Source organism: Leguminivora glycinivorella, chromosome 13 (genome assembly GCF_023078275.1).
Source record: "Leguminivora glycinivorella isolate SPB_JAAS2020 chromosome 13, LegGlyc_1.1, whole genome shotgun sequence".
In the NCBI taxonomy this organism is placed as follows: Eukaryota; Metazoa; Arthropoda; class Insecta; order Lepidoptera; family Tortricidae; genus Leguminivora; species Leguminivora glycinivorella.
The window spans coordinates 7059989-7087006 of NC_062983.1; the positions used below are offsets into that span (position 1 = coordinate 7059989).

At 42.1% G+C, this 27018-nt stretch overlaps 3 protein-coding genes across 5 annotated transcripts in view; all 3 read left to right on the forward strand.

Moving 5' to 3' along the window:
* Positions 1 to 9620, forward strand: part of LOC125232882 (extracellular matrix protein A-like) — a 156501-nt gene extending 146881 nt beyond the window's left edge. For 2 of the 3 annotated variants that reach the window (XM_048138705.1, XM_048138707.1), the window contains 7 exons: positions 371 to 499; positions 994 to 1134; positions 1944 to 2165; positions 3434 to 3574; positions 6571 to 6785; positions 7103 to 7237; positions 7699 to 9620. In XM_048138705.1, coding sequence (XP_047994662.1) covers positions 371 to 499; positions 994 to 1134; positions 1944 to 2165; positions 3434 to 3574; positions 6571 to 6785; positions 7103 to 7237; positions 7699 to 7953 — 1238 coding nt within the window. In that variant the 3' untranslated portion in view covers positions 7954 to 9620. The remainder of the gene's footprint in view (positions 1 to 370; positions 500 to 993; positions 1135 to 1943; positions 2166 to 3433; positions 3575 to 6570; positions 6786 to 7102; positions 7238 to 7698) is intronic. The other variant, XM_048138706.1, reaches the window with a different exon arrangement.
* A 4865-nt stretch (positions 9621 to 14485) lies between these two features.
* The window catches only part of LOC125232380 (egl nine homolog 1), a 57720-nt gene continuing 45187 nt past the window's right edge, over positions 14486 to 27018 (forward strand). Inside the window, 3 exon segments of the mRNA XM_048138020.1 lie at positions 14486 to 14713; positions 14745 to 15397; positions 17479 to 17598. Of these exon segments, the coding sequence (XP_047993977.1) occupies positions 14530 to 14713; positions 14745 to 15397; positions 17479 to 17598 (957 nt within the window). The 5' untranslated portion in view covers positions 14486 to 14529.
* Positions 23280 to 25510, forward strand: LOC125232379. Its single transcript, XM_048138019.1, has 2 exons — positions 23280 to 23550; positions 24155 to 25510. Exons 1-2 carry the CDS (start codon positions 23359 to 23361, stop codon positions 24341 to 24343), a joined length of 381 nt encoding a protein of 126 aa, XP_047993976.1. The 5' UTR covers positions 23280 to 23358; the 3' UTR covers positions 24344 to 25510.

Genomic DNA, 27018 nt, shown 5'->3' on the forward strand with positions numbered 1-27018 from the left:
GTTAAATGTTTTACACCATCTCTACCATGGACGTAGTTACGCAGAAACGTTCCAATCCACATGAAATTGTCATTAAGTTTTAGGCACGCCACAGACAGTCTTAAAAAATCATAATCTTAAAAAAGATTTGTATGCAACCTGTCAGTTCAAACTGACGGAATTTTCAGATTGAACTGACAGGTTGCATACAAATATTTTTTAAGATTAAGTATTAATTTTTAAGACTGTCTGTGGCGTGCCTTAGACCTTGTATGAAAAACAAAAGTCTTTCATTTCAATGATAATTTCAGATGGATTGGAACGTTTCTGCGTAACTACGTCCCATTGATTTGGAACTTTAATTTGTCATTAATCGATTTTTTCCTTACAGTATTGAGCCCTTGCGAGCGGCTCCGTGAGAAGAACGAGGCAGCCGAGAAGAAATACGGCAAAGGCACTTTCATCCCCAAGTGTGACGTCACTGGAGCCTGGGAGTCTGTGCAGTGCATGTCGCATATCGGTAAGAAATCTTCCACTTCTACCAGTAGGAAAAGGAGATGAACAAGACTCAGGTGCCGTAGCCGAATGGCATTTCTGCGACGGGAAACGAAAACGAAACGCCGCGAAAGGTAGTCTGGCTCTGTCGCGCGAACACGCAAGAGCGATAGAGATAGGTATCTACTAGCGTCGTCTCGTGAGCGTTTGTGCCATTCGGCTACGTACTCAGATCAACATTACAAGCATCAGTATAAAGCAGAGACCCTACCGTGAATCACTGCTCATTTGTTTGTCCACTCATATTTGCGTCGAAAGTTTCCATCAGTGATTTAAGACATACTAACCAGAAGAAAACGGCCCATGCAACCCGATGTTGCCAGAATTTAAGCAAATAAGATAATTAAAGCATTAAAAGAACTTTAAGATTACGAGACACCTGAATTGTCCACGCGTTCACCTATTTCTTTTATTGTATGAAGTACCGACATTTTAAACCTATAGTTTCCTCAATTTCAGATGTCTGCTGGTGCGTCAGTGCCCGCGGCGAACCGCTAAAGGGCTCCCTGGTGCGCGGAGCCAAGCCCTCTTGCAACTTCAGGCAGGCACGCAAATGGGCCAAGCGGACTGGAGACGAGGAGAGAGAGCGTGCCGACGAAGGTACTTGTCAAAGTCAGAAATTATGGATGTTAAATAGTGCTTTGTAGATTTGTGTGAGAGCAGCGAGCTTTGTGAAGAGCTGACTGGTACTCGAAGCCAAGCTCTCATGGAGACACGTACGCAATCCCTCATTCAAGCAGGCACGCAAATAGTCCAAGTGGAGTGGACTGGAGACGAAGAACGAGATCGTACTGACGAAGGTACCGTTTTGCAGTCAGTTAAAGAGTTGTACCTCTACCTTTTGGAAAATTACCGCAAGTCAATATCAGTTGTATTATGCCAATTTGTTATGAACGAAGAAATTACGCTATTTTAACCGCCGCAGCTCTTCAACAAAGGCAAGCAATGATTTGACATTAGCTAACTAGGTTGAACTCGGCGTCGGCGATGGCTGGCATGATGTTGCTCTAGACCGCTTAAAGTGGCGTGCTCCTGTGTTGTAGGCCAATATTCATTTTGAGTCATCGCGGTCGCGCCAACAAAATAATTAAATAACTAACGCCGTGTCTTGCGTGGGCGACGGTCGCGCGACCGTCGCGCGACCGTCGCCGTTGCGTTTCATACTTCCATATCGATAAGGTTTGATTTCGTATGCGTCGCATCGCCGTCGCGCGACCGTCGCCCACGCAAGCCACGGCGTAACTAATAGATCGTATGGACCTTAGACCCTGTTGCCACATATAGGATTATCAAGATCTGAAAGCCCTTCATAATGCCACAAGGCTCTACTCCACAATTTTTTTTTATTATCCTCCCAACATTCATTCCCTTCTCTTTGTAATGAACTCCTTCAAAATAAAATAAAATAGATTTTACAGTTCTAGAAGAGCTCATCAGACAAATGACTGCGTTCCGCATCGAAGAGATGGAGGAATACGACGAAGAAGACTTGTTCCGTGACGAGCCAGTGGAGCCCAGGACCGTGGAGACCTTGAAGCCGATGGAGAAGTTGGAGGTTCAGGAGACTGAGCCGAGGAGCAAGAGCATTTTCAAGACCAAGTGCCAGATGATGCAGGATGAGGCTGAGAATGGTAAGTGGTGATGTAACCTTGAGTCTCCATTTAAGACTTATACCGTGACGAACCAGTGAAGCCCAGGACCGTGGAGACCTTGAATCCGATGGAGAAGTTGGGGGTTCAGGAGAACGAGCCGAGGAGCAAGAGCATCTTCAAGACCAAGTGCCAGATGATGCAGGATGAAGCTGAGAATGGTAAGTGGTGATGTGACCTTGAGTCTCCATTTAAGACTTATACCGTGACGAACCAGTGGAGCCCAGGACCGTGGAGACCTTGAATCCAATGGAGAAGTTGGGGGTTCAGGAGAACGAGCCGAGGAGCAAGAGTATCTTCAAGACCAAGTGCCAGATGATGCAGGATGAAGCTGAGAATGGTAAGTGGTGATGTAACCTTGAGTCTCCATTTAAGACTTATACCGTGACGAACCAGTGGAGCCCAGGACCGTGGAGACCTTGAAACCGATGGAGAAGTTGGAAGTTCAGGAGATGGAGCCGAGGAGCAAGAGCATCTTCAAGACCAAGTGCCAGATGATGCAGGATGAGGCTGAGAATGGTAAGTGGTGATGTAACCTTGAGTCTCCATTTAAGACTTATACCGTGACGAACCAGTGAAGCCCAGGACCGTGGAGACCTTGAATCCGATGGAGAAGTTGGGGGTTCAGGAGAACGAGCCGAGGAGCAAGAGTATCTTCAAGACCAAGTGCCAGATGATGCAGGATGAAGCTGAGAATGGTAAGTGGTGATGTAACCTTGAGTCTCCATTTAAGACTTATACCGTAACGAACCAGTGGAGCCCAGGACCGTGGTGACCCTGAAACCGATGGAGAAGTTGGAGGTTCAGGAGACGGAGCCGAGGAGCAAGAGCATCTTCAAGACCAAGTGCCAGATGATGCAGGATGAAGTTGAGAATGGTAAGTTCGGTACTAGTCGATCTAACCTTGGGTTTTAATTTAAGTAACTTACGACAGTTAGGTAAAAACAAGACCACCTAATAAACCTTCAAGATAGACAAAATATAACGTATCATTATGATTCTCTGATACTGAAGTTGATTGAAATGATACTAAAGATCAGTTGCAACAACCACGTTCAGCCAACAGGCGGCATATTAAACCGCCGGTTTAATGCAACTGACTCTTCCTTCCCCCTTAAGTTCCTTAGGTCTTGGTTACCATTTCAAGCCAAGTTAACAGTATCGCATGGTCAAATTCTATGGCTCCCATAACTTTCCTCTGATACCATGACACTCCTTGGATTAGTGTTAACTTCTCCTGTCGTTTCCAGGAGACGGTCCCATGGTTCGATGTTTGCCTGATGGGGCTTTCGCGGCGCGACAGTGCGCTCGCGGACGCTGCTGGTGTGTGGACGCGGCTGGGCAGCGCCGCGGAGCACCCGTGCCTGACTCACCCGCTGCCGATCCATGCTGTACGTATATTGTCTAGAAGACAGTGTCTAAGTATAGACTTTATAGTTGTAGATATTAGCCGGACGGGTAGTTGGTGGTCGATGAGTGTGACTCGACCGGCCAGCGTATATTGTCCTTAACATGGCATCAATAGTCCAACCTCCAGACGGGTTGCGCGTGCCTCTAGATCCTAAGAAGCCAGGAGATATGAACAGACTAACCAGTAGCCGCCGTAGCGCCGTCAAAAACCTCCAACACTTCACATTGTAATGTAACGCAGCGGAGTCTTGATCACTATTCGTACGTGTAAAAAAGTTGTATCTTCTTCTCCTTTTCGTGTCGAGGTTCCTCTTTTTTATACAGTATTTCTACATACAACTTTTCTAGCATCGAACTCGTCTAAGATTTTAAAAACAAAGCAGTGATAACACCATGTCACAGATCAAATAATACTAGTACAGATACCTAATCCCATACTAAAAATGGGCGCCGTCCTAAGTATTCTAGACCTGTAGGCTAAATTTAATCCACATTCAAAGAGCTAGATGGCGCCAGTAGCCACGCGTGGCCAACAAAACTCTTATCAGTATCCTACGTCGAAATAGTCATCAAACTGCAACATCTTGCGACATCTGTTTTAGCTATCACGCACTAAACCTATAACGTCACATGGACGTTTAAAGTCGAACATTACTAGATGGCGTTGCCGTGCGGCTTGTATGTGTGCTCGCCGCGTACGTATAATATACTCGCTCTGTCCGCAACACATGCAAGCGGAATTGAATGAACGAGATCCGCGGCGCCCCACCCCGCACCCCACGCCCCGCGCCCCGCGACCACGGCGCCGCGCGCCGGCGACCTTGAGTTGAGAGGCCCCAGCCCCCGACCAAAGGATGCATTGATTTGTTAAAATTTAAAGCACTCGAAAGCAGGCGCGTAGTTACTTAGAAATATAGAAATGAATATTATTACATTTCATCCTTAAGACGATACAGGAGGAGTTAATTCTCCATACAAACGCTCTTGACTATTTATAAGTACCTAGGTAGTACTTAGTTGCTGACGGCGTCGCGTCGAGGTCTTGGCCCACTCCGCCGCAGATCGGCGACCGAGCGCGCATTCGTGTGCGTTCGGAAATCCTAGCCAGTCGGCAATCGTCGCGTCTCATACTTCCATATCGATAAGGTTTGATTTCGCATGCATCGCATCGGTCGTGCATGTGGCAAATGTCGGAAGGATTTCAAAGGCAAAAATCAAAGATGGCGGCTTCAGTGTATGGGATATCGGTCCTACATCCGATATCGGATCGGATAATGTGAAAACGCACTAACGGTGAATGCTTAGGCCGTATTCACATTATCCGATCCGATATCGGGTGTCAGATCGACATCCTACATCCGATAAACGCTTCCGATAGTGTCGGATGTAGGTCCGATAAAAAGCGTTGTTCCAAATCAATGAAGTATGATTTTGTATCAAAAAGTATTTAAAAAATGTTTTATATTTAATAATTATAAAGCACTATATTCCAAATATTATATTGTAAAATTAAAATAACGGCATAAAAAAATACTCAAGAGTGTCAGGCAAAATAAATAATTTTACATTCAATTATATCTACTAAAAGATGATAAAACTAGTATCCGCAATTCGGACCGATGCATTACAAACTTTTTTTTTCAATGGAAATTGTTCAACTAATTTGAATTTCGATCATTGGCAGCTGTTTAATAGACGACATTTTTGTCACGCACACTACTACAAACGTATACCTACATTATTAACGCACACAAACAAATATTATCGGCCGACACGACAGCTGAATATTCTACGAACACGCGAGCGGGAGCGAGGCTTCCGCGATTTTGGTGACGCAATCATAGACTAAAAAGTTAACCACGCAGATGTGCCATTTTCATTGTTCCTACTAATGTGTTTCACCTCTAATAGATTTGCGAAATATATTTATTTCAATTTGGAAAATTATTAGGTAACTACTTACTACTTTATGAATTATGTTACTATAATATAAAAAAAGTTAATTTGTTTATTGATTGTTAATAGTTATTGAGTAAAATTGTATTTTTAGCACGCTCACTTTTTGCTGTTTTCTTTGGCCTGGTCATGAAAAAAGAGAACAATGGATACGCTTTGTCCAAAAAAACTGACCGCACTATATATATATTATTATATATATAAGTATATATTTGTATTTTAAAGAAGAAGATAAATCTTCAAGAAAAGAGCGTACACCCATCTTAAAGGCCGGCAACGCACCTCCAACACCCCTGGTGTTTCGGGTGTCCATGGGCGGCAGTGATCGCTTACTTTGTATTTTTTAAGTTGTAAATAAATAAATAAATAATTTTGACAGGCGGAATATAATAATGTGTCACATCTGATGGTGGACTTACTACTCTACGCGTAAATTACCGCTTCGCGCACTCCGCGCATTTGTCAGCTTGTGCAGAGTTTCCGTCTGGCAACGTCGCCTATAGTACGTAGTACATATAACTCAATGAACGGAACGCACACAATCGCACCGTTTCGTTGGCAGTATACTGTAGATAGTGGCAGCTCCATCTAGTGACAATATGCAATAAAATTTAGGTAGCTCGATACTGTCGCGCGCAGGTTGTTCACGTTGTTGCGTCATAGTCAGTAGCAATATATTACGTGATATTATTTCTTTGAAAATTTCTAAAATAATGCATTAAATTTGTGTTGTCATCGATATTTGTATTTAATTTATAATGTACTTAATTTATGACGCTTCAAATACCTTTAAATCTAGTTGATAAAAAAATAATAATCGTCAATCGTGACACTTAGCGCCATCTATGACTTCTATTTGGAAATAATTTTGCACTGTTCCGGATGAGACCCCATGACCATGTCATAATATTTAATCTAAAATACAAAAATAAGTGACGATATCTACTATTTTGTCCATATTTTGTCCCCTCTATGAGCGCCATCTAAGGCTCATCCATTAATCATATCATTACTTTTCCAGTACCAACTCAAATTGAATCAGCGTCCCTAGAGCTGGAAATCATCGGCACAGACACCGCAGCAGCAGAGCGGGCGCGGGCAGCCTTACAATCGCAGCTGGCTTCCCTCGGTGCTCGAGTACCGGTCACAGTGTCTAAGGACCGATCAGCTATGAAACTGAGGGCTGTGCTCTCTGGACCTAGAGCTGTGGATGTGGTCTATCATGTGGAGAATCTGGTAAGTCAAAATAACGTTGGGAGTTAGAAAATGGACCAATTTTCTTAGTAGTTTCCGTTAAATGCCGTACGTACCATAGTTTTAGGTAATGAACTCATTCCATAATCCTTTTTACAATTTTATGGATTCAATGACGCCCTCACGTTTCGTTAAAAAAGTTATTGTATCTTACACCCTCAGTCTATAGGCGTCTAAAAGTGCGCATACGTAGCGACGCAAGTGTTATACACTGGATCATCAACAGAACTTATGCTCGTTTGTGTATTTTGTCATCCTCTTGGTAAAACATGCATCTCTAATGATCCTATTCCCTACAGGTGAAACAAGAGAAGCTGTCAGGCGTGAACAAGACATCGCCTGGCGTGCTGGGCGCTGACGTCATCCGCAGCGAGTACCGCCTCGCCGCGCAGGCGCCGCTCATGCAGCAGCGGGAGATCCTCAGCGAATCCACGGTATGCTTATGTAGCTAACAGACGACCGTACCGTACGGCGACCTTGGAGTTTGTTCACGTAAGTGAGAGCGAGAAAAGAATGACTCTTTCTCGCTCCTACTTACAGGATAATACATGGATGACCTTGGTACGCTACGGTCCCTTACGGTCATGTGTTAGCACTATTAAACATCCTTTAAACTGCAACAGACTGGCGTACCGGATAGCAACCTTGGTCCAGTCCAGTCAACTTTTTTTTCTCATTTTCACTCGTAGTACTACGTCCGTCTGTTAGGAGCTACAACTAACAACGCACTAGAAAAAAGCGCGAAATTTGATGCCTATTTTTTTTCATTATCCTCCCTTTTCTATGGACGATAATAAATTTTATACCTTCCGATTGAGGATGTTAAATTATTTCTACTCGTTCCTTTTTAGGATTTTGCAAAAAGTATTAAATTGATGTTTTTATTATTCGACAGGTGTCAGCAACGACATCGTACCACACCGCGCTGATTGTCCTTGCAGCGTCTTCCGCCTTCATCATCAGTGTCCTCTGCGTCCTCGTGATGCTGTACAGAGGCCGGCTACAACGGGAGCCTCAGAAAGCTGAACGCTTCCTACCCCCCGCGCCCCCCGTCTACGTCTTATCAGCGGACGAAAAAGCCGAACTGGCCAAGGCATTACACGCCCCCCAACCCCCCATACCCCCTCAAAATGATCATACCAGAATTTAGTTGCTGTCTAACTTGTTTTTGTTTTTGTGTTGGTACGGTTGTATCGTACAGTACTGAATATTAAGTAGTACTTAGGTAACGTTAACATTATGTAATAATGGTGAATGATACACGAGCGTACAGAATAAATAAACGTGTGTGATGCAAAGCGGATAGTCCGTCTAACATTTCTGCCCTAATAGTACTAACACACTACCGCACCGCGCCAAGGTCATCCGCATACTATTCTGAACATGAAACGTTTCATAGTCGTGTTGCAGTGCGGCCGTGTGTTAGCTACTTAACGCAATGCGACGTGTGATTTGCTATTTACTCATGCCTAAAATACGCACGTGTGTCGTACCTGATATTAAGGAATCAATGGTGTAACGTTACTAAATAAAAGACAAACTCCCAGACGTTATTTAACGTTTGAAATCCAGCTGGACCATTAGTAACTTGTAGATTTTTTCTTGCTCGCTAGAATTGAATAATCTGTATTTTGTAATCTGTGGTGAAACATTGACGTTTGTCATTTCGCGCTCTTTTATTTCTAGTGCAGATAAATGAGTAATAAAATGGGGTCCAAAAACATGTCTAGAGCGACAGTATCGTTTTCTCCGATGCCAAGTCGATAGAATCGAGATTCGGCCTTGCATTGATAGTATTGTAGTTATGTAAGTTTATTTTAAGGTAATTACTTTAAGGCGCATAGCGCATGGGCGTTCGTCGGATGTTCGACGCACGCCTGTGCGCACCTTAGTTCCGCTAGTTGAGTCTCGCTCTTTCTAATAGTGCTAACACACGACCGCACCGGACCAAGGTCATCCACATATATCACATCTACCACATAATTATCCTGTAAGTGGGAGCGATAAAGAGATTTTTTTTCTCGTTCTCACTTACGTGAGCAAATTCCAAGGTGCGGTGCGGTCGTTTGTTAGCTACTTAAGGCACAACTTAATATCTATAGGGTCTACAGCACTAGTTTAATAAAGCACTTGCTGAATTAAACCCCACAAAAAATGTATCATTTACCCAACTCATCAAAAGCAGTTCTGAATGTAAAAGTGAGATGGGTAGGTGTTATTTCATAATAAACGAATTCTTCCATCTCTTTGATTCATTAGCTGTAAATTCATCGACTGAAATAGGTGATTGAATTCGTTTAGAGAGCGCGCACGCGGGCAACTTGGTTTGGTTCCCCGCGATACAGGTGTAACCTAGTGCGGGGGCCTCTGGTAACTATAGATTGTAAAACCTTTAGAAAATAAACTATTCTATTCTATTCTAACTTTTGGCAGCGACTTTTTTGTCGCGACCATAGCCTAGTATGAAAGTGCGCACACGAAGCGACGCAACTTTTCATACAAATACGAAAGTCGTCGAGCAACTTTGTCGCCCGTGGGCGCGCACCCTTATAGCCGACAAAAAAGATCGTGGCTCGACGTAGAACTAATCTAGTCTTTTTCTTTCTTCATCACCTTTATCACGGTAATGATCATCGTCTGCACCAATTTTGTAAATACCTATAGTTTAATCAGAATTGACATGTCTGTAAATTGGTTGTAGGATAGAGTGAATTCCCAGTTGTACTTACTGTTTTTTTATTGAGAGCAATTTAAGAGATTAATAAATCATGAATTTATTTGAATGTATAAGTACTTAATAAAGAAATAATTTTGTAATCAGTGTTTTTTTACGACACTCACCACCTATTTACGTGTTTGGCAATTTAAAACTGAAGAAATATGAGTACAAGGCAAAGAAGTTAACTTCCTGTGATTTGTGTTCTAATAAAAATATCAAAAAAAAAATTATAGTATTTCAGACTAAACGTCGAAACATGCTGTACGTACAGCAAACTGTACAGGAACAAATTCCCATGACCTCTAGCATCGAATCGGGTAGTGTCTCTGACTGAGTAATTATGCTAAAAAAATAACTGCCAATTTAGCTTGATCTGAATACTAATAATGATACAATGAAATTAATACACTTCCGAAATACACACAAGGTCCAACCTACCGGTAGAAAACAGCGACATATTTTTTTTCGATCGAAGGAAAGTATTAATAGGCTAGTTTCCTATAGTTAAAATAAAATATTTTATGCAGTGCACGAAATAAAGCACCACATAATTAGAAGAAAAATATGGACAGTAGTTATGTTTCAAGATAATTTCTATTTAATAAGTCAAAGAGAAAGATATAAAGTAAATGAATTGACTGTGACGTCACTCCTCAGTATTTCATAGTAATTCCATATTAGCAAAGCGTTTTGACAGTTCTTAAAAAGAAGCTGATTTGACTAGTAGGAAACTAGCCTATTTTTATTTGCCGCCTTTTTTTCTTTAAATAATATCGCTGCGCTAGAGTCAGCCAGAATATAATATAGCTTGGTCAACGAACGATTCTAGATGGAATGGCCGAAAGCAGAAAGTTTCACTACGGGATGTTATTAGGGGTAGTCAGGAGACATACATACTAAAAGTCCTCGGACTTTGGACGTGAGCTCGAAGAGGGGGGGATGAAAAAAGGTCCCATTTTTTGGTTTTTTGGTCATATTTCAAAAACTATGCGTCATACGAAATTTTGGTTTACTATACCTTGAAAGCTTAAAAAATTCTCTATAACTTTAATCTAGAAACTTTTTTTCTATTCTCAACCATTATCTAGGTATGAGCTCCTAAAAACTGTTAATTTTTTAAAAATCGTTCCCCCCCCCCCCCACTTTTTGCTTCATACATTGCTCCATATCTTGAAAAATATTTATCTTAGACAAAAGTTTTCTTAGAAAATCTTGTAGATCATTCAAATACCTTTCATAATATGTGTACATATGCTTCTGGGTCATGTACCGTTGAATAATTATACGACTTTAAAACGAAATGAAACATCAAATGTATGTGATAAACGTGTAAAATATGTATTTCATGAACATGATTGTATTATGATGCTGTATAAATGCATTCACACAACAGGTAACAATTAATACAATTAGCTGTACATAAAGGCCTTGTCATACCCACATCTACCACTACTACAATCTGTAGTGCACCGGCAAAATATTAACTTCAGTATTTCTTCCGGAGCAGCTGGTACTTTGGTTTGTACAGGAATCAGTAAGTTGCTTTCGTTCCGTGCCCATCCCCATTCATCATCCTCCTTGCGTTATCCCGGCATTTGCCACGGCTCATGGGAGCCTGGGGTCCACTTTGACAACTAATCCCAAGATTTGGCGTAGGCACTAGTTTTACGAAAGCGACTGCCATCTGACTTTCCAACCCGAAGGGTAACTAGGACATTGGAATTAGTCCGGTTTCCTCACGATGTTTTTCTTCACCGAAAAGCGACTGGCAAATATCAAATGACATTTCGCACATAAGTTCAGAAAAAAGTCATTGGTACGAGCCGGGTTCGAACCCGCAACCTCCGGATCGAAAGTCAACGACACCCCCAGGATAGAGGAAGACACTGATGATAACGGCGGGGAGGATATTGTCTAAGATACAGTTGTCACATCTGATCCAGATGACATGGAAGAAACAGTTTCAATTTGTTTGATTTATTTGGGACAACAAACACAGTAACACACAAGGTTAGAGAATTGCAGTGTTGACAGTAGTAAGGTGTGAGACCGACAGCATTTCAAACAAACAAAGAAGACCGATTAGTATCATCCCGCCCAAAGAGGCAGCGAGTAAATTAAAACACGTGTAAGTTATATCCATACCTCCTAAGGATACTGAGGCAAGTGCAAACTCATGATTTTACAGAGGAGAGCCGTTCAAAGGTACAAAGTAACATAACTAACATATTTGTTCACGTAATAACATAAAAATTCGGATTTGTTTTAACGAAATCAATGAGGTTATTTCTGCATTCATGAGAATTTCAAATTTATAACAGTTTATGATCTAAGAGTACTTGATCCAGTATACGAGTATTTTAGCGCACTTGGTCCAGTATTCGTCAAGTAAAAACCTTTTTTTTTACGTTAAAATTTGATTTAAAGTAGAATAGTAGTAGAAAACTTTTAAGAGTTAGGACATAATTGTAACTTAAGCTGTTATTTGCAGTTTTTACCTCCGAAACTAAGTTAGTTAGTTGTATTAGTATTCCACACTTTTTTTACCTCCCTCGCTAATATACCAATGACTTTTTTCTGAACTTATGTGCGAAATGTCATTTGATATTTGCCAGTCGCTTTTCGGTGAAGGAAAACATCGTGAGGAAACCGGACTAATTCCAATAAGTCCTAGTTACCCTTCGGGTTGGAAAGTAAGAAGGCAGTCGCTTTCGTAAAACTAGTGCCTACGCCAAATCTTGGGATTAGTTGTCAAAGTGGACCCCAGGCTCCCATGAGCCGTGGCAAATGCCGGGATAACGCAAGGAGGATGATGAATGGGGATGGCACGGAACGAAAGCAACTTACTGATTCCTGTGCAAACCAAAGTACCAGCTGCTCCGGAAGAAATACTGAAGTCAATATTTTGCCGGTGCACCACAGATTGTAGTAGTGGTAGATGTGGGTGTGAGAAGGCCTTTATGTACAGCTAATTGTATTGTTACCTGTTGTGTGAATGCATTTATACAGCATCATAATACAATCATGTTCATGAAATACATTTTTACACGTTTATCACATACATTAGTTGTTTCATTTCGTTTTAAAGTCGTATAATTATTCAACGGTACATGACCCAGAAGCATATGTACACATATTATGAAAGGTATTTGAATGATCTACAAGATTTTCTAAGAAAACTTTTGTCTGAGATAAATATTTTTCAAGATATGGAGCAATGTATGAAGCAAAAAGTGGGGGGGGAAAACGATTTTTAAAAAATTAACAGTTTTTAGGAGCTCATACCTAGATAATGGTTGAGAATAGAAAAAAAGTTTTTAGATCAAAGTTATAGAGAATTTTATAAGCTTTCAAGGTGTAGTAAACCAAAACTTCGTATGACGCATAGTTTTTGAAATATGAGCAAAAAACCAAAAAATTGGACCTTTTTTCATCCCCCCCTCTTCGAGCTCACGTCCAAAGTCCGAGGACTTTTAGTATGTATGTCTCCTGACTACCCCTAACAACATCCCGTAGTGAAACTTTCTGCTTTCGGCCATTCCACCTAGACCCCCCTTTTGAGCATTCATTGACTGATCTAATAGTGTTTATTTTGGCCATACGTAGTATCTTCTTAGGCTCCGCGCACACGGGCGACAAAACTGTTTTGTCTCCGTCGCTCGGTCTATGGGCTAGTATAAAGGTGCGCACACGAGGCGACGCAACTTTTCATACAAATACGACGGAGACAAAACAGTTTTGTCTCCCGTCTGTGGCCCCGCCTTAGCGTTGCTTCTTAGTAGTCTGTGATTTTGGCTGAACTACTGATGTCCATGGTCATGGCTTGCAAGTAGATAAAAAAAAAACGGGCCAAGTGCGAGTCGGACTCGCCCACCGAGGGTTCCGTACAAACTTTCTTTCAAACTACCTAGTAAAAATAATCTCATATTTTCATATAACTCTAATGACTTGACTAGAAGACAAAAGTATAGGCACTAATGAGTATTATAGTGTATAGCGCCATCTCCCGGTCAATTTGCTAACTAATTTGCGCGACCTGGTTTTTCAGGGATAATTCTTTACAATGTTAACCGATTTAAACAGTTTTTACTTTATTGGACAGAAGATGGTTTACGTAACATCTCGTATTAATTTGAAGTACGATATACATCCGCAAGGGTGGGTAAATTGAAAGTAAAAATCTGAAAAGTTTTTTGTGAATTAAAAAAAAAGTATTCAAAATACAAACACGATTATATTTTTCCTGTACCTAATATATAGCATAAAACTAATGTTTACTAAAATTTTCATAATTTTTCGTTGGTAAACTTCGGAGATAAGGGGGGGGGGGAACGGTATTTTTTTTTACATTTTCCTTCAAAATTCTTTTTTTTCCACAACAAAAAAAATATAAAAAATAGCTTATTTACGTTCAATTTGAGCTCTTTCCAACGATACCACACTTGACCTAGTAACTTGAAATTTACAGTTTGCCCCCCTTTCATTTTGGCCATTTTCTACAATTAAAAATAATATATTTAAAAAAATTATACTTTCTATCTGTAGAGGTTTACAATGTTCACAACTATTCCAAATTTCAAGTTGATAGCATTAGTAGTTCTCGAGATATTTAGGAATGTGACAGACGGACAGACAGACGGACAGAGTCGCACCATAAGGGTTCCTGTTGTACCTTTTTGGTACGGAACCCTAAAAATGATATGGTAGAGTTGCCATAAAAAAACTCGATTTATCTTGAATAAATAACTGCAATAAAAATAAAAGTGGTATTGTAGTTTTATATGATATACACCGAATAATAAATTATAAATTGCATTACAATGACATAAATCAGGTATAAAAACAATGTCTATTTTAATTTCAATTTTATCATTACAAGCAATTAAATATTTAGAATGATTTAAAAACGCCTCAAGGAATGACAGTTCAAACGTCATTCGAATGACACTACGGTGACAGTCCCAATCTGCCCTAGGAAAGGACTTCGTTTTCACTTCTCGATTCAGAATGAATCAAGAAGGCGTACTGGCTTGTTGCTCCGTTTGCAATCAGCACACCGTTAGGAGATGTTCGCGTTGTCTCAGTATTTACTATTGTAACACGGACCATCAACGCCAAGATTGGAAAAGACACAAACCAGAGTGCGTGCCAAGAACACCAAAACAAGGTCCGAGAAACGAGAAAATTGGCGGTGTTTCGACATCTACAACAGAAGCAGTGAGAACAGGGGAGGTGAAAGACGACGCGCCTCACGGCGAGGCGAGCAGCGGGCAGCAGAGCGTTTCGACACCCGACGGAAGTGCAACAAGTGAATACAAGACGTTTGAAAAGTTCTAAGAAAAAAAACGCGAATAAAGAAGGTAGTGTTAAAGTAAGTAAACAAAACTCTGTGGGTACCTCGGGGGTGAACTCGGGCGCCGTACCCAAGAATCTTAGCGTGATATCTAGTGTTTTGTGTGCTAGTAAGGATAAGGACAAAGTGAATAGTGCCATAACTTACGAGGGTTCGTCAGAGCAGGAGATTCTTAGTGAATCCGCGCAGCAACTTAGTGCTGTGGAGTTTTCAACGGCCAGTACGACAGTGAAGGCTGTTAAAACTGAGCCAAACATGTTGGCGGTGGCAGGTTACTCCGGGGAGCAAGCCCCTATGAAGGAGTACCCGGAAGGGACAGTGAGGAACAGCAGTGCGCCGTTCGGGCAGCCACAGAACAGTTTCTACATGAACCCTAGTGACCAGTGGTACAACATATGCCAGCAAGTAATTAGTGACATGACTCAGTTTGGAGTGTGTGTTTTGGACAATTTCCTAGGGCAAGAAAGGGGACATTTAGTGAGAAATGAAGTGTTAAAAATGTACAATTCAGGCATATTTCAAGTAAGTATTCATTTTCATTATTGTCCATCCTGAAACCAAGTTTATGAACAAGTTCATGTGATTGAAGCTTGAAAGTTATGGCCATGTTGTGTTTGATAATAGACAAAAAGACATTTTTGTAGTTTGAACCACATTTTCCTATAGAAAACTTAATTTGTGCCAACACATGAACATGAAATACTTGTTCAGGAGTATAAAAAAATTAGGAAAGTTTATCAATATGGAACTGAAAGTCAAAAGCCCCAAAACCTAACAGTTGCTCTGTTTTAACCATAAAATTAGAACATAGCAAGGAAAAAACTATTTTTCAACTAGAATATTTTATTTATACATGGCAACTTTCAAGCAGTTGTCAGTCAACTCTATGCCATCCACATAAGCATGTGATTACCTATCCTTCCAAAAATTATATCAAAATTTCCCCGAACACTCATTTAAAAAAGTCAAAAGTCGACATTGGCAAAATTCGCCTTGCTTAAATTATTGAGGAGTAAAAGCCATGCCAGAAAAAAAAGGATGTGATTAGCACAAAAGCAATTGTAAAACAAGTCCTTTAAAAACATTTATTGTTACAATGGAATTTCATCTTTCATATAACTAAACCATACTGGAGCATTTCTTGATTTTCTTGTGTCTAAAAATTATTAGACAAATTAAACTCTGTGGAAGAAAAACTTCTCAGCAAAATCTCTTGGCTCATCTGCTGGTGAACTTATTTGCTTTTTCAATGTATAGTATCTTTTTCGGGTTATAATTTTATTTATGCTACATTATTCTTTTTTACCAAAAAAGTATAATATTTGAGTGCACTTATTATTATGTTATCTTTGGTTGTATATTGCAAAATTAGCTTGCATTTGATAACATAATATTTATTACACTCTAAGAACAAATTAAATTATTTTCATAGATTTGTCTTCTGATACTGAGATAGTTACTCATGAAATAAAACTATGGAAACGGATTATATTGCATATAACGAATTACAAGTGAAGGTGATGGGATGAATTGTAAATTCATTATACGCGATATAATTTCCATAGTTTTATTTTCATAGTTTTTTTTATCAGGGATCGAAAATATCCGATATTTATAATAAATATCAAAATATCGGATATTTATGATATATATCAGATATATATCAACTTTGATATAATATCCATTTTGTATGGAAGGCATATTATTATTTTGTTGCATTATTTATAAATACTACTTTAGATAAAGAAGAATCTACTAAAACACGTAACATTCAGTAGAAAATCAGTCCCAAACACTTAAAAACTATTTTTAACAATGTTACATTTTAGTTACCATTTTTACCATTTTGGAATAATTATAAAAAGATGATATATATATCCATTGATATATATCCTCGAACCCTGTTTTTTATTAATTTAACTTTGTCTGTCTATATGACATTTCAGTTTATATTTATTACAAATACAAAGTTTGTGTTTCTAATAACAGAAACCTATCTTTATTTTTATTGTTATCTTATCTTTGTAATGTTATCATTTAGAAATGAATTACTGTCTGAGAACTCTGTTATGTATATGAATTTATATCATGTTTTCAATCTCTATTATTCTTTTATTGATATTTCTACTCTATGTCAACAGGACTACATGAAAAACACAAGTTGAAATATTTGATATGTTCCCAAAGATGTGTTTTGTACTTTTTAGGGCTCCGTAAGTTCAAACAGAAAAGCGGAATCCTTGTAGGGTTAACTGTGCATCTGTCTGTCACAGCCCCTTTTCTCCATAACCACTAAGCCTTTCAGTTAATCTTTCATTCCACATGAGTTATGTAGCAATTTAACCAAATAATCTAAAACTTTTGTGTTAAAAAAAATATTTGTGCAGAAGTTTGAACATGTTAGTAGTAACATTTTGCCCTAATTTATATTCATTTCGCCTTATTGGGATTACTCCGGTTTCCTCACCATGTTTTCTTTCACCGAAACTACTAGCAAATATCAAATGACATTTCGGGGCTCGAACCCGCGACCTTCGGATTGTGTCTTACCGCTAGGCCACGAGCCACCTATTATAAAATGCTTACCAAACTGTCGTTTACAGGCAGGAGAACTAGTAGCCAACCCCGGCAGTACGGATGCGCACACGGTCAGAAGCGATAGGATCACCTGGATAGATGGGAAAGAACGACATTGCTTCTACATCAAGCAGCTCATCAACCAAGTAAGTTAAAACATGACACCAACTGTACAGCCAACCTATTGGAACCCTAGGCCACTCTTCAACCATGTCAAAATAACAAGCAGTGAGAGATTTCTTACAATCTGATTTATAACGTCACTAATGTCACTATGACATAGTTCTACAGTGGCCTAGTGGTACAGGGTACCAATCGGTACACGTCGTCGCCGGTATTTCCCCGATCAGGGACATGCGAGGAAAATCTAATGTATACTCTTGTCAGTACCATTGTTATTGTTTACTACTGATAATGTATGTATACGAATTATACCACATGCAACATAATGACGGCGCTTGGCAATAGCGCCATCTATCCAAATTAGATTGAACTTTATCGATCAACTTAGTGAAGATTGTGGTGTCGATTGTAGTAAGGTATACGCGCGAAATAGTAACGCCATCTATCTGATTAAGAGCGAACTTGCTCGCCTGCCGTGTAGTTCGTTCGCTCTAGCGAAGCGTCGTATCGATGGTAGCGGGGCGACCGTTATGTCCTTAAAAATAATAATCGGGATATTATTAAGCGCACAGCAAAAAAATAATCGCCTATCAATTTATCGTCATCAATAATATACTTCTGTACATCAAATTAATTACTTCACTGCAAATAAACTGCAAATAGGGTTAGGTTAGGTTAGAACTGTGCCCCCCCCCCTCCCGAGGGTGCCCACCTTACCGTGGTGGGGGGGCTTAGTAACCGTGGACTGGTCACCCACGGCGAAGCTAAGAGGTACCCAGGGCCGGCTTGTTGCTGGGCGATCTGGCCCGAGGAGGATGCTCCAAATGGGCTTGTAAAGCCCACTTGAGACGCATTTGGGAGGACTGCCGTGGGAGGGAAGATCCGGCAGTATGGGATACCGCTCTGTGCCCTCCCACGGTAGCCGAGGTGGGATCGCAGGAGGAGAGGCGTGATGGTATAGCGGTGCGCCACTCTCCCTACCCCTTGCGACCTTGGCGGGGCCGCTCCGCTGTAGCGGCATTGGTGGGACCGCAAGGGAAGAGGAGTGCCGGTATTACGGTGCGCCGTTCTCTCTATCCTTTGCGGCCGACTAGGTTAGCGGTGGAACCAAAGACCATGTCCACCGCCGGGCGCCGGAACTCTTCTGGCGCCCATGGAACCTGCGGGTAATGGATCGGGAGTCCCATCACCCACCTAAACGAGGTTCCGAGCTGGAAGGCCCTCCCGTGTTCCGAGGGCCTTCAGCGGAGTAAGCTGCCTAAGCAGTCTTCGAGAAGGGCCCGCAAGGGCAACGCTGACAGGGTATCGGAGGCCTGCAACCGAGTGCCCGAAACCCCGTCTAAAGAGCGAGCGGCGGAACGCCCCAGGGGGTTTAGTACGTGCGAGTCGGACATACCCACTGGCTTCTCCCGGGCCAGTGGGATCCATAACGGATTCCCCTGGGTCAAAAAAAAAAAAAGTTAGAACTGTGCCCAAGGAGGCAGCCATCGTTGAGTCTTGGGGGCAAAGTAATGGTTCAGTGGACGTTAGGGTTGAGCATGAGGTGGAACAACTCGGAGCTGCGCTGATTCGCATCTGCGACGCAGAGATGCCTAGAGCAAAACTTCTTTCGACGAAACGACGGGTGTACTGGTGGATACCAGAACTCATTGCTAGAATTCACTACCAGAATCAATTGCGAAACGCTTACATGGCTGCGCGCCGTCAATACACAAGAAGTAGAAGAAGGCGCATCCGAGTTCAAGAAGAGGAAGATGTTTTTTACGAATTGTACAGGGCCACACGTAAAACGCTGCATAATGCTATCGCGCAGGCCAAAGAGGCCAGGGAAGCGCTCAACAGGATCCATGGGGCAGATCGTATCGGAGCGTAAGGCAAAAGCTCCGGCCCTGCCCCCCCCTCCCCACTGACCAGCAGTCTCGAGCCAGATCTTTTGGAACGAGTTGTCAGTGCTCGCCCTAGAAAGGGGCGGCTTTGTGCCACCAGCTATGGCATCTGGTTGTGCCATACCACCAGACGTGGTTAGAGAGGTACCGCCAGTCACGGAGGTCGAACCGAGTGTTGCTGTCTTGAAACTCCGCTCCAAAAAGACAGCATCCGAGCCAGACGGCATACCTGGGCGAGCCCTGGTAGTCGCGCTCAGCGAGATGGAGGAAAGAGTCAGAAACCTTTTCACTGCGTGCCTAACCCAGGGGGGTTTTCCCGATAGGTGGAAAACAGGCAAGTTGGTGCTCCTTCGGAAGAACGGGCGCCCACCTGATCAGCCGTCAGCATATCGCCCCATAGTGCTGCTTGACGAGACGAGCAAGGTCTTCGAAAGTATAGTCGCCGCCCGTCTCGTTAAGAGCATGCAGCCGGGTCTGAGCGATTGCCAATATGGCTTCCGTCCGCAGCGTTCGACACTAGACGCAATTGCCCACGTAAGGGACTTCGCAGAAGAGGAGATCTCCCAGGGTGGGACTGTGATGCCTGTGTCACTAGACATTTCGAATGCATTCAATACCTTACCCTGGGAGACAATAAAGGCGGCACTCAAATATCACAATGTGCCCAATCATCTACAAAACACAGTGGCGGAATACTTTGCCGGGCGCGTTGTGGTATTCCCAACTAAAGATGGCTGGGGAAGACGGAAAATGGCGTACGGTGTTCCACAGGGCTCGGTGTTGGGGCCGCTCCTGTGGAACATTGGATACGATTGGGTCTTACGCGGGGCCACTCTGCGTGGGGTCAGCATCTCCTGCTATGCTGATGACACTCTCGTGTCGGCCCGTGGCAGAACCTACAGGGAGGCCGCCTATGTAGCCACAGCTGGGGTAGCACACGTAGTGCATAGGATTCGGGCGCTAGGTCTGGAAGTCGCACTGCACAAATCCGAGGTTCCGGTCTTCCACGGGCCTCGAAATAAACCTCCGGAGGGAGCCCAAATTACAGTGGGGGGAACTTCCATAGCCAACGGGTCGACGATGAAGTACCTGGGACTCGTTCTCGACGGTAGGTTCGAGGAACACTTCAAGCGTCTGGCCCCAAAATTGCTGGCTGCTGCCGGCGCGCTTGGGCGTATTCTCCCAAATCTGGACGGGCCAGGAGGAGCATGTAGACGACTCTATATGAGCGTGGTACGTTCAATGGCCCTCTAAGGGGCGCCAATATGGGCGGACACCCTGAGATCTAAAAGTGAGGCCCTTCTGCGTCGTCCTCAACGAGCTATAGTTCTCAGGGTGGCTCGAGCGTACCGCGACAATTCGTACGCGTCAGCTAGCCTACTAGCCGGAAGCCCGCCGTGGGACCTTGAAGCCAAGGTTCAAACCGCGGTCTATTGGCGGGTGACGGCAGCAAGGAGGGAAGAGAACTGGCCTGCCCCTCAAGAAATCCAAAAGTGGAGAGAAGAAGCACGAGAAGTGCTCTTCGAGCGTTTGGAGATCCCGGGAGCTAGCCGGGAACCAGAAAGAAGCGGCCGCTGTTCGGCCCGTTCTAAAAGAATGGGTGGAACGTAAGTACGGCGCACCTTCTTTCCATCTCACACAGCTCCTGACGGGGCACGGCTGCTTCGGCTGGTACCTGTGTGAGAGGGTGGGAAGGGAGCCTACTACAGCGTGTCACCATTGTGATCGAAGAGCAGTGGACACGGCCCAACACACGCGCGAAGAGTGCCCTGCTTGGGATGAGCCTCGCGCTGCCCTGTTCACGGTTATAGGGGGTGATCTTTCACTGCCGGCGCTAATACGCCATATGCTTAGCAGTGAAGAGGAGTGGGAGGCAGTGACCACCTTTAGCGTCGTTGTCATGACGCAAAAGGAGGCCGCCGAAAAAGTGCGCGAGCTCAGCGCCGCAGAAGGCCAGGCAGGCGGCGAAGAGTCTTCGCAGAGAGACTGATGCCGCCCTAACCGAAACTTGCGGGTGATGGACTGGGAGCTACATCACCCGACTGAAGAGTTTCTGTGCTGGAAGGCCCTCAAGCGTTTTAAGGGTACCTTCAGCGGAGTAGGCTGCATGACCAGCCACAAGAGCCGGGCCCGCAAGGGCAACGGTGGTCTACAACCGTGTTCCCGAAACCCCGCCCAAGGCGAGCGTCGGAACACCCCAAGGGAGTCCATGGGAGTCGGACATACCCACTTGTCTTTCCCGGGCCAGTGGGATCCAGGTTAGAACTGCGACTCTCAGAGAAACAAACTTTTGTGAGATAAGTGGGTTAGATTAGGTTAGAACTTTGACCCTCACGGAAACAAACTTTTGTGAGAAAAGTGGGTTAGGTTAGGTTAGAAGTAGTCAATAAGTTTTAAGAGAAAAAAACCGCCGCCTTTGGGGTTCTGGTGAAAGCTACTTGCGAATGTTGGATTATGTAGAAATGTGTAGGTATTTTTTTAAACTGCTTTTAATGCTTTAATTATTTGATGGCAACAAAAATCAATATACGTATACCGGGGTTTGAGGAGGTTCCTCAATTCCTCATGAATCCGATTATAAGAAATAGAAGCTTGACAAAATTTGACTTGAAAAGTCAATATGCAAAATAAATGTTACTGTTCTGAAATCCATGCTGTTTTTATAAAAATACCAAAGTCACTATAAGTGTGCCATTCAGATTTGAGGAGTTCGGTTCTGACCATCATCTGCAGTTCCACTGCACCAAATGTCACTTTTTTGGACGTAAGTGCATGCTGTTCTTATAAAAATACCAAAGTCACTATAAGCGTGGCGTTCAGATTTGAGGAGTTCCGTTCTGACCATCATCAGGAGTTCCACTGCACCAAATGTCACTGTTCTGGACGTAAGTGCATGCTGTTCTTATAAAAATACCAAAGTCACTATAAGCGTGCCGTTCAGATTTGAGGAGTTCCGTTCTGACCATCATCAGCAGTTCCACTGCACCAAATGTCACTGCTCCGTACGTAAATGCATGCTGTTCTTTTAAAAACACAAAAATCGCCATATGTATGCCTTGAAAGGCAGAAGAAGATCTGAAGATTTGAGTTCCCTCGATTTCTCCAGGATCCCATCATCAGAACTGGGTTCTGAGAAAAATGGGACCAATCTGTATGTATATACAACCAATCAAAAAAAAATTCAAAATCGGTCCAGTAACGACGGAGATATCGAGGAACAAACATTAAGAAAAAATACAAACTAATAGAGAACCACCTTCTTTTAAGATATTTTAGGCGGCGGTTAAAAAAGCCGTTTTTTTCTGAATGCGCTTTAAATTTTTTTTTTTTTGCTGGTCACTTTATGTTGTAATTAATAAAAAAAATGATTGCAATTAGAATAAAATGCTGTGTCATTTAGATTAAACTGCTGTGTATTATGTAAAAATAGAAGCTACATTTAAAAAAAAAAAGCGTTGCTAGGTATACTGTGCGTTAGTAATTATTAGCGATGCAATCATGAAAAAGCTTTACTAAAAGTTAAAATAGATGCACGCCACGAATATATATTGAAGTGTATTTAGTAATATTTTGAGTTGCAAATTTTGCTGTTCAATTAGTATTTTTGATATGAATTTGGACTATATTTGCGTAAAAAAAGTAATTTTTTTGATTTTCGTTTAAATACCACCCAAAATAATCAAGTTGAATGACGAGAAAAACATAACGGTTGCACGGCACCACGTCCTCGACGAATCGCTAGTACTTAAATGTATAGAAATTTTGTTAGTTCTTACCTGATTTACATAAGATTGTATGTTACGTGGTTATGTGGTGATTCATTGGTTGTGAATATGTGAAATTAAATCATAGTTGATCACATAGTGTTTCAATCACGCTCATCGCCCAACACCCACGATGCTTACCCAAAATGAGGCCACTCCTGTCCCTACATCAGAAGATGGGGATCCTGGGCAGAAAAATGAGCAAAAACAAGTGCAAACTGAAGAATCTTCTGCCACAAAAGTGCAAACTGAAGAATCTTCTGCCTCAAAACTGCTGAGTAATATGGAAGTGTTATTATCACGAGTTCTGGCCATGCCGCAAACAGTAAGTAACGCTGTTACATCGACTAAACTTTTGGAATTCAATCCTGATGATTCGGATGCAGATATAGATGGTTGGTGTAACGTATCGGAGTTAATCATTAAAAGCAAGCGACTAGAAGGTGTTGATTTGCTTGTCGCTCTTACAAGCGCGTTAAAGGGGCGCGCATCCACATGTCTTACAAGATTGAACCTCAGTGAAATAACATGGGATATTGTAAAGCAGACGTTGATCGCCAGATTCGCTAAACCAAAATTATATCAAGATCATTTTGATGACATACTGAGGTTTGAAATTGGTGTTAAAGAAACAGCAGCTGAAGCAGCTATGCGTTTGTGGAATTTGATTGACCGCATTCCCAAATTAGACATGCTCGAGGAAATAACAACTGGCTTAGTTATATCGGTTCTATGCCAGAAAGATAACCTCATACGACGTGAATTAAATGCTCATACAATCACAACCAGAGCCCAACTATTTAGAGTACTCGGCGGAATATCTTTAAAGCGACGATATGAGGGAACTGATAAGCAGGAATCAGAAATAAAACGCTCTCGCACTGCCAATGATAAATTTATTGGTAAATGTCATTATTGCGGCCTAGCAGGGCATCGACAAGCTGATTGTAGGAAACGACGACAAGAAGATTCTGCGTCTGGGACATCTACGTCACAGGATTCTTCAAAATCGACGCGACCGGTTGATAAAACATCTACTGCGTCCTGTTACACATGCGGCAAACCTGGGCACCTGGCTCCTGCGTGTCCAGACAGAAGTAGCGGCAAAGCAGCAGTAGTCAAAACTGTCAACCTGTGTGAGCATCGATCCTCGAGGGGAACATTGGATACATCTTCTGGTGAGCGTGTATCCTTTTTATTTGATAGCGGGTCGTCTTGTTGTCTTGTAAGAGAAAGCTATTGTAAATTTTTCCCGGGTACTGCGTGCGATGATCTAGTGTATCTTAATGGTATAGGGGAAGATAATGTAAAATGTACATATCAGATTCTCAGTAAGGTTGTTATTGGTAAAGTTGCTGCGACACTGCTATTTCATGTTGTACCTGATAACGTCTTATCAATGCCGGCTATAATTGGTAGGGATATTTTAAAGCAAGGAATTAGCGTGTATATAGATGATGATCGTTTAGTATTTAACTATAAAACAGTGACAAATGTATGCGATATCTCTACTAACAGGGCAATCACCGATGTCGATACCGACTTACAAGGCGAAGATAAAGAAGCTCTTTTGAAAGTGCTGAATAAATATGCCGATCATTTTACTGACGGTATACCAACTAGTCGTGTTAAAACAGGAGAGCTCAAAATAGACTTGATTGACGAGAGTAAAATTGTGAAACGTTGTCCTTATAGATTAGCACCAATTGAAAAGCAAGTAGTCAGGGAAAAAGTTGAGCAGCTCTTAAAATCTGGGGTTATTAGGGAAAGTACTTCACCTTTTGCCAGCCCGATACTACTAGTGAAGAAAAAAGACGACTCAGATAGGCTATGCGTCGATTATCGCGGGCTCAATGCCAATACACGTCCGGAACATTACCCTTTGCCTCGTATTGAAGAACAAATTGACAATCTCTCAGGTTCCAAGTATTTTTCGTCCTTGGACATGGCATCAGGATTCCATCAAATACCTATTCATCCTGAATCTGTAGAAAAGACGGCCTTCGTAACTCCTGAGGGCCAATACGAATACCTAACAATGCCGTTCGGTTTGCGGAATGCACCTTCAGTGTTCCAAAGGTGTATTACTAAGGCATTGCAGCACCTCAAAGATAGGCCTCTGATATATATGGACGACGTTCTGTGTCACTCAACTTCTGTAACCGAGGGATTACAGCGTCTTGATGATGTTTTGGCAGCACTCTCTCAGGCTGGGTTTTCATTTAACTTGCGAAAATGTCACTTTATGAAACAAAAAGTTGATTATCTAGGTTATTCCATTCAATCTGGTGAAGTCAGACTGTAAACTCATCTACTCAAAATGTGAATATAAGAACTGAGACGCCGTATTGCAATAACTCTTATTTATTGATAAGAACCCTAGTTAAAACGTATACATGTTAATTCATTGAAATATATTGCAAAAATAAAAATCTAGACTTCTGTCTTCATAATGTAAGCTTCAGTTGACAGCAATTCAAAAAATGTGACAGCTATATCGATTCTCTATGGTCAATCTTCTTGCTGGCCACGACATTCTCCCGCCTGAAGAACAGCAGAATCCTTTCTTCCAACATCTGGTAGTGGACACAGCTTCGAAATCGATCTAGTTAACACTCCAGTTGCTGTGCGGACGTCGTAGACTCGCGTAACATTATCTTTTCCAGGATGTTTCAGTAACACTCTACCTAGTAGCCATTTACTAGGAGGTAATCTATAGTCTTTGATTAACACTAAATCTCCGACGTTGAATGACGTTGACGTTGTTGTCTAATTTTCCACTTAGGTCTCTCTTGTAATCTTGTAAGAAATTCTGTTTGCCATTTTCGCCAAAATATCTGTAACATTCTTTGCATATTTTGCCATCTCGATAGGGAATTTGCTTTATGTTGAGTCAAATCTCTCTCTGGTATTGTGACTAATGGTTCTCCGACAAGAAAGTGTGCTGGTGTCAACGGCTCTAGGTCATCAGGATGATCGCTCAGCGGTGATAAGGGTCTCGAGTTAAGACAAGCTTCGATCTGGTTCAGAAGCGTTGATAATTCTTCGAAGGTAGGTGTAGTATCTCCGAGGGTTCTCTTTAGATGGAATTTCGAACTCTTCACCCCCGCTTCCCATAATCCCCCGTGATTTGGTGATCCAGGAGGGATGAACTTCCACTTGGTACCTTCAGTGTCTAGTAAGGCTGCTAGTTCAACTGGGATCGTTGATTTGCCAAGTCTCCAAGTCTCTAGTATTTCTTTGCTCGATGCAATGAAATTAGTACCGTGGTCGCTCCACATCTCTTTGACGAATCCTCTTCGTGATGTAAATCTTCGAAATGCAGCCATGAACGCTTCCATTGTCATGTTACTCACACATTCTATGTGTATAGCTTTAGTTACCATGCAGATGAAAATACATATGTATGCTTTGAACGTTTTCGTTCCTCGTCCAGGGCTCATGCGCACGTTGACTGGACCTGCGAAATCTACACCTGTAGTAAGAAATGCTCTTGATGGCTTAACTCTTATTTCAGGTAAATCGCCCATCAGTTGAGTTACAGTTTTCGCTTTTTGTTTAGCGCAAGGAAAGCAGTTTCTAACATACTTCTTGATAGTATTTCCTGCGTCAATCAGCCAGTATCTTCCTCTCAAGTATATTGTCATAAGTTGCGGGCCTCCATGCAATGTCTTCTTGTGTGCGTCATCGAGTAAAAGTGGTAGCAGTACATTGTTCTTAGACAGAATGACAGGATGTTTGCTCAGGAACTCTAAATCTGCATGTTTCAATCTTCCTCCAACTCTGAGTACTT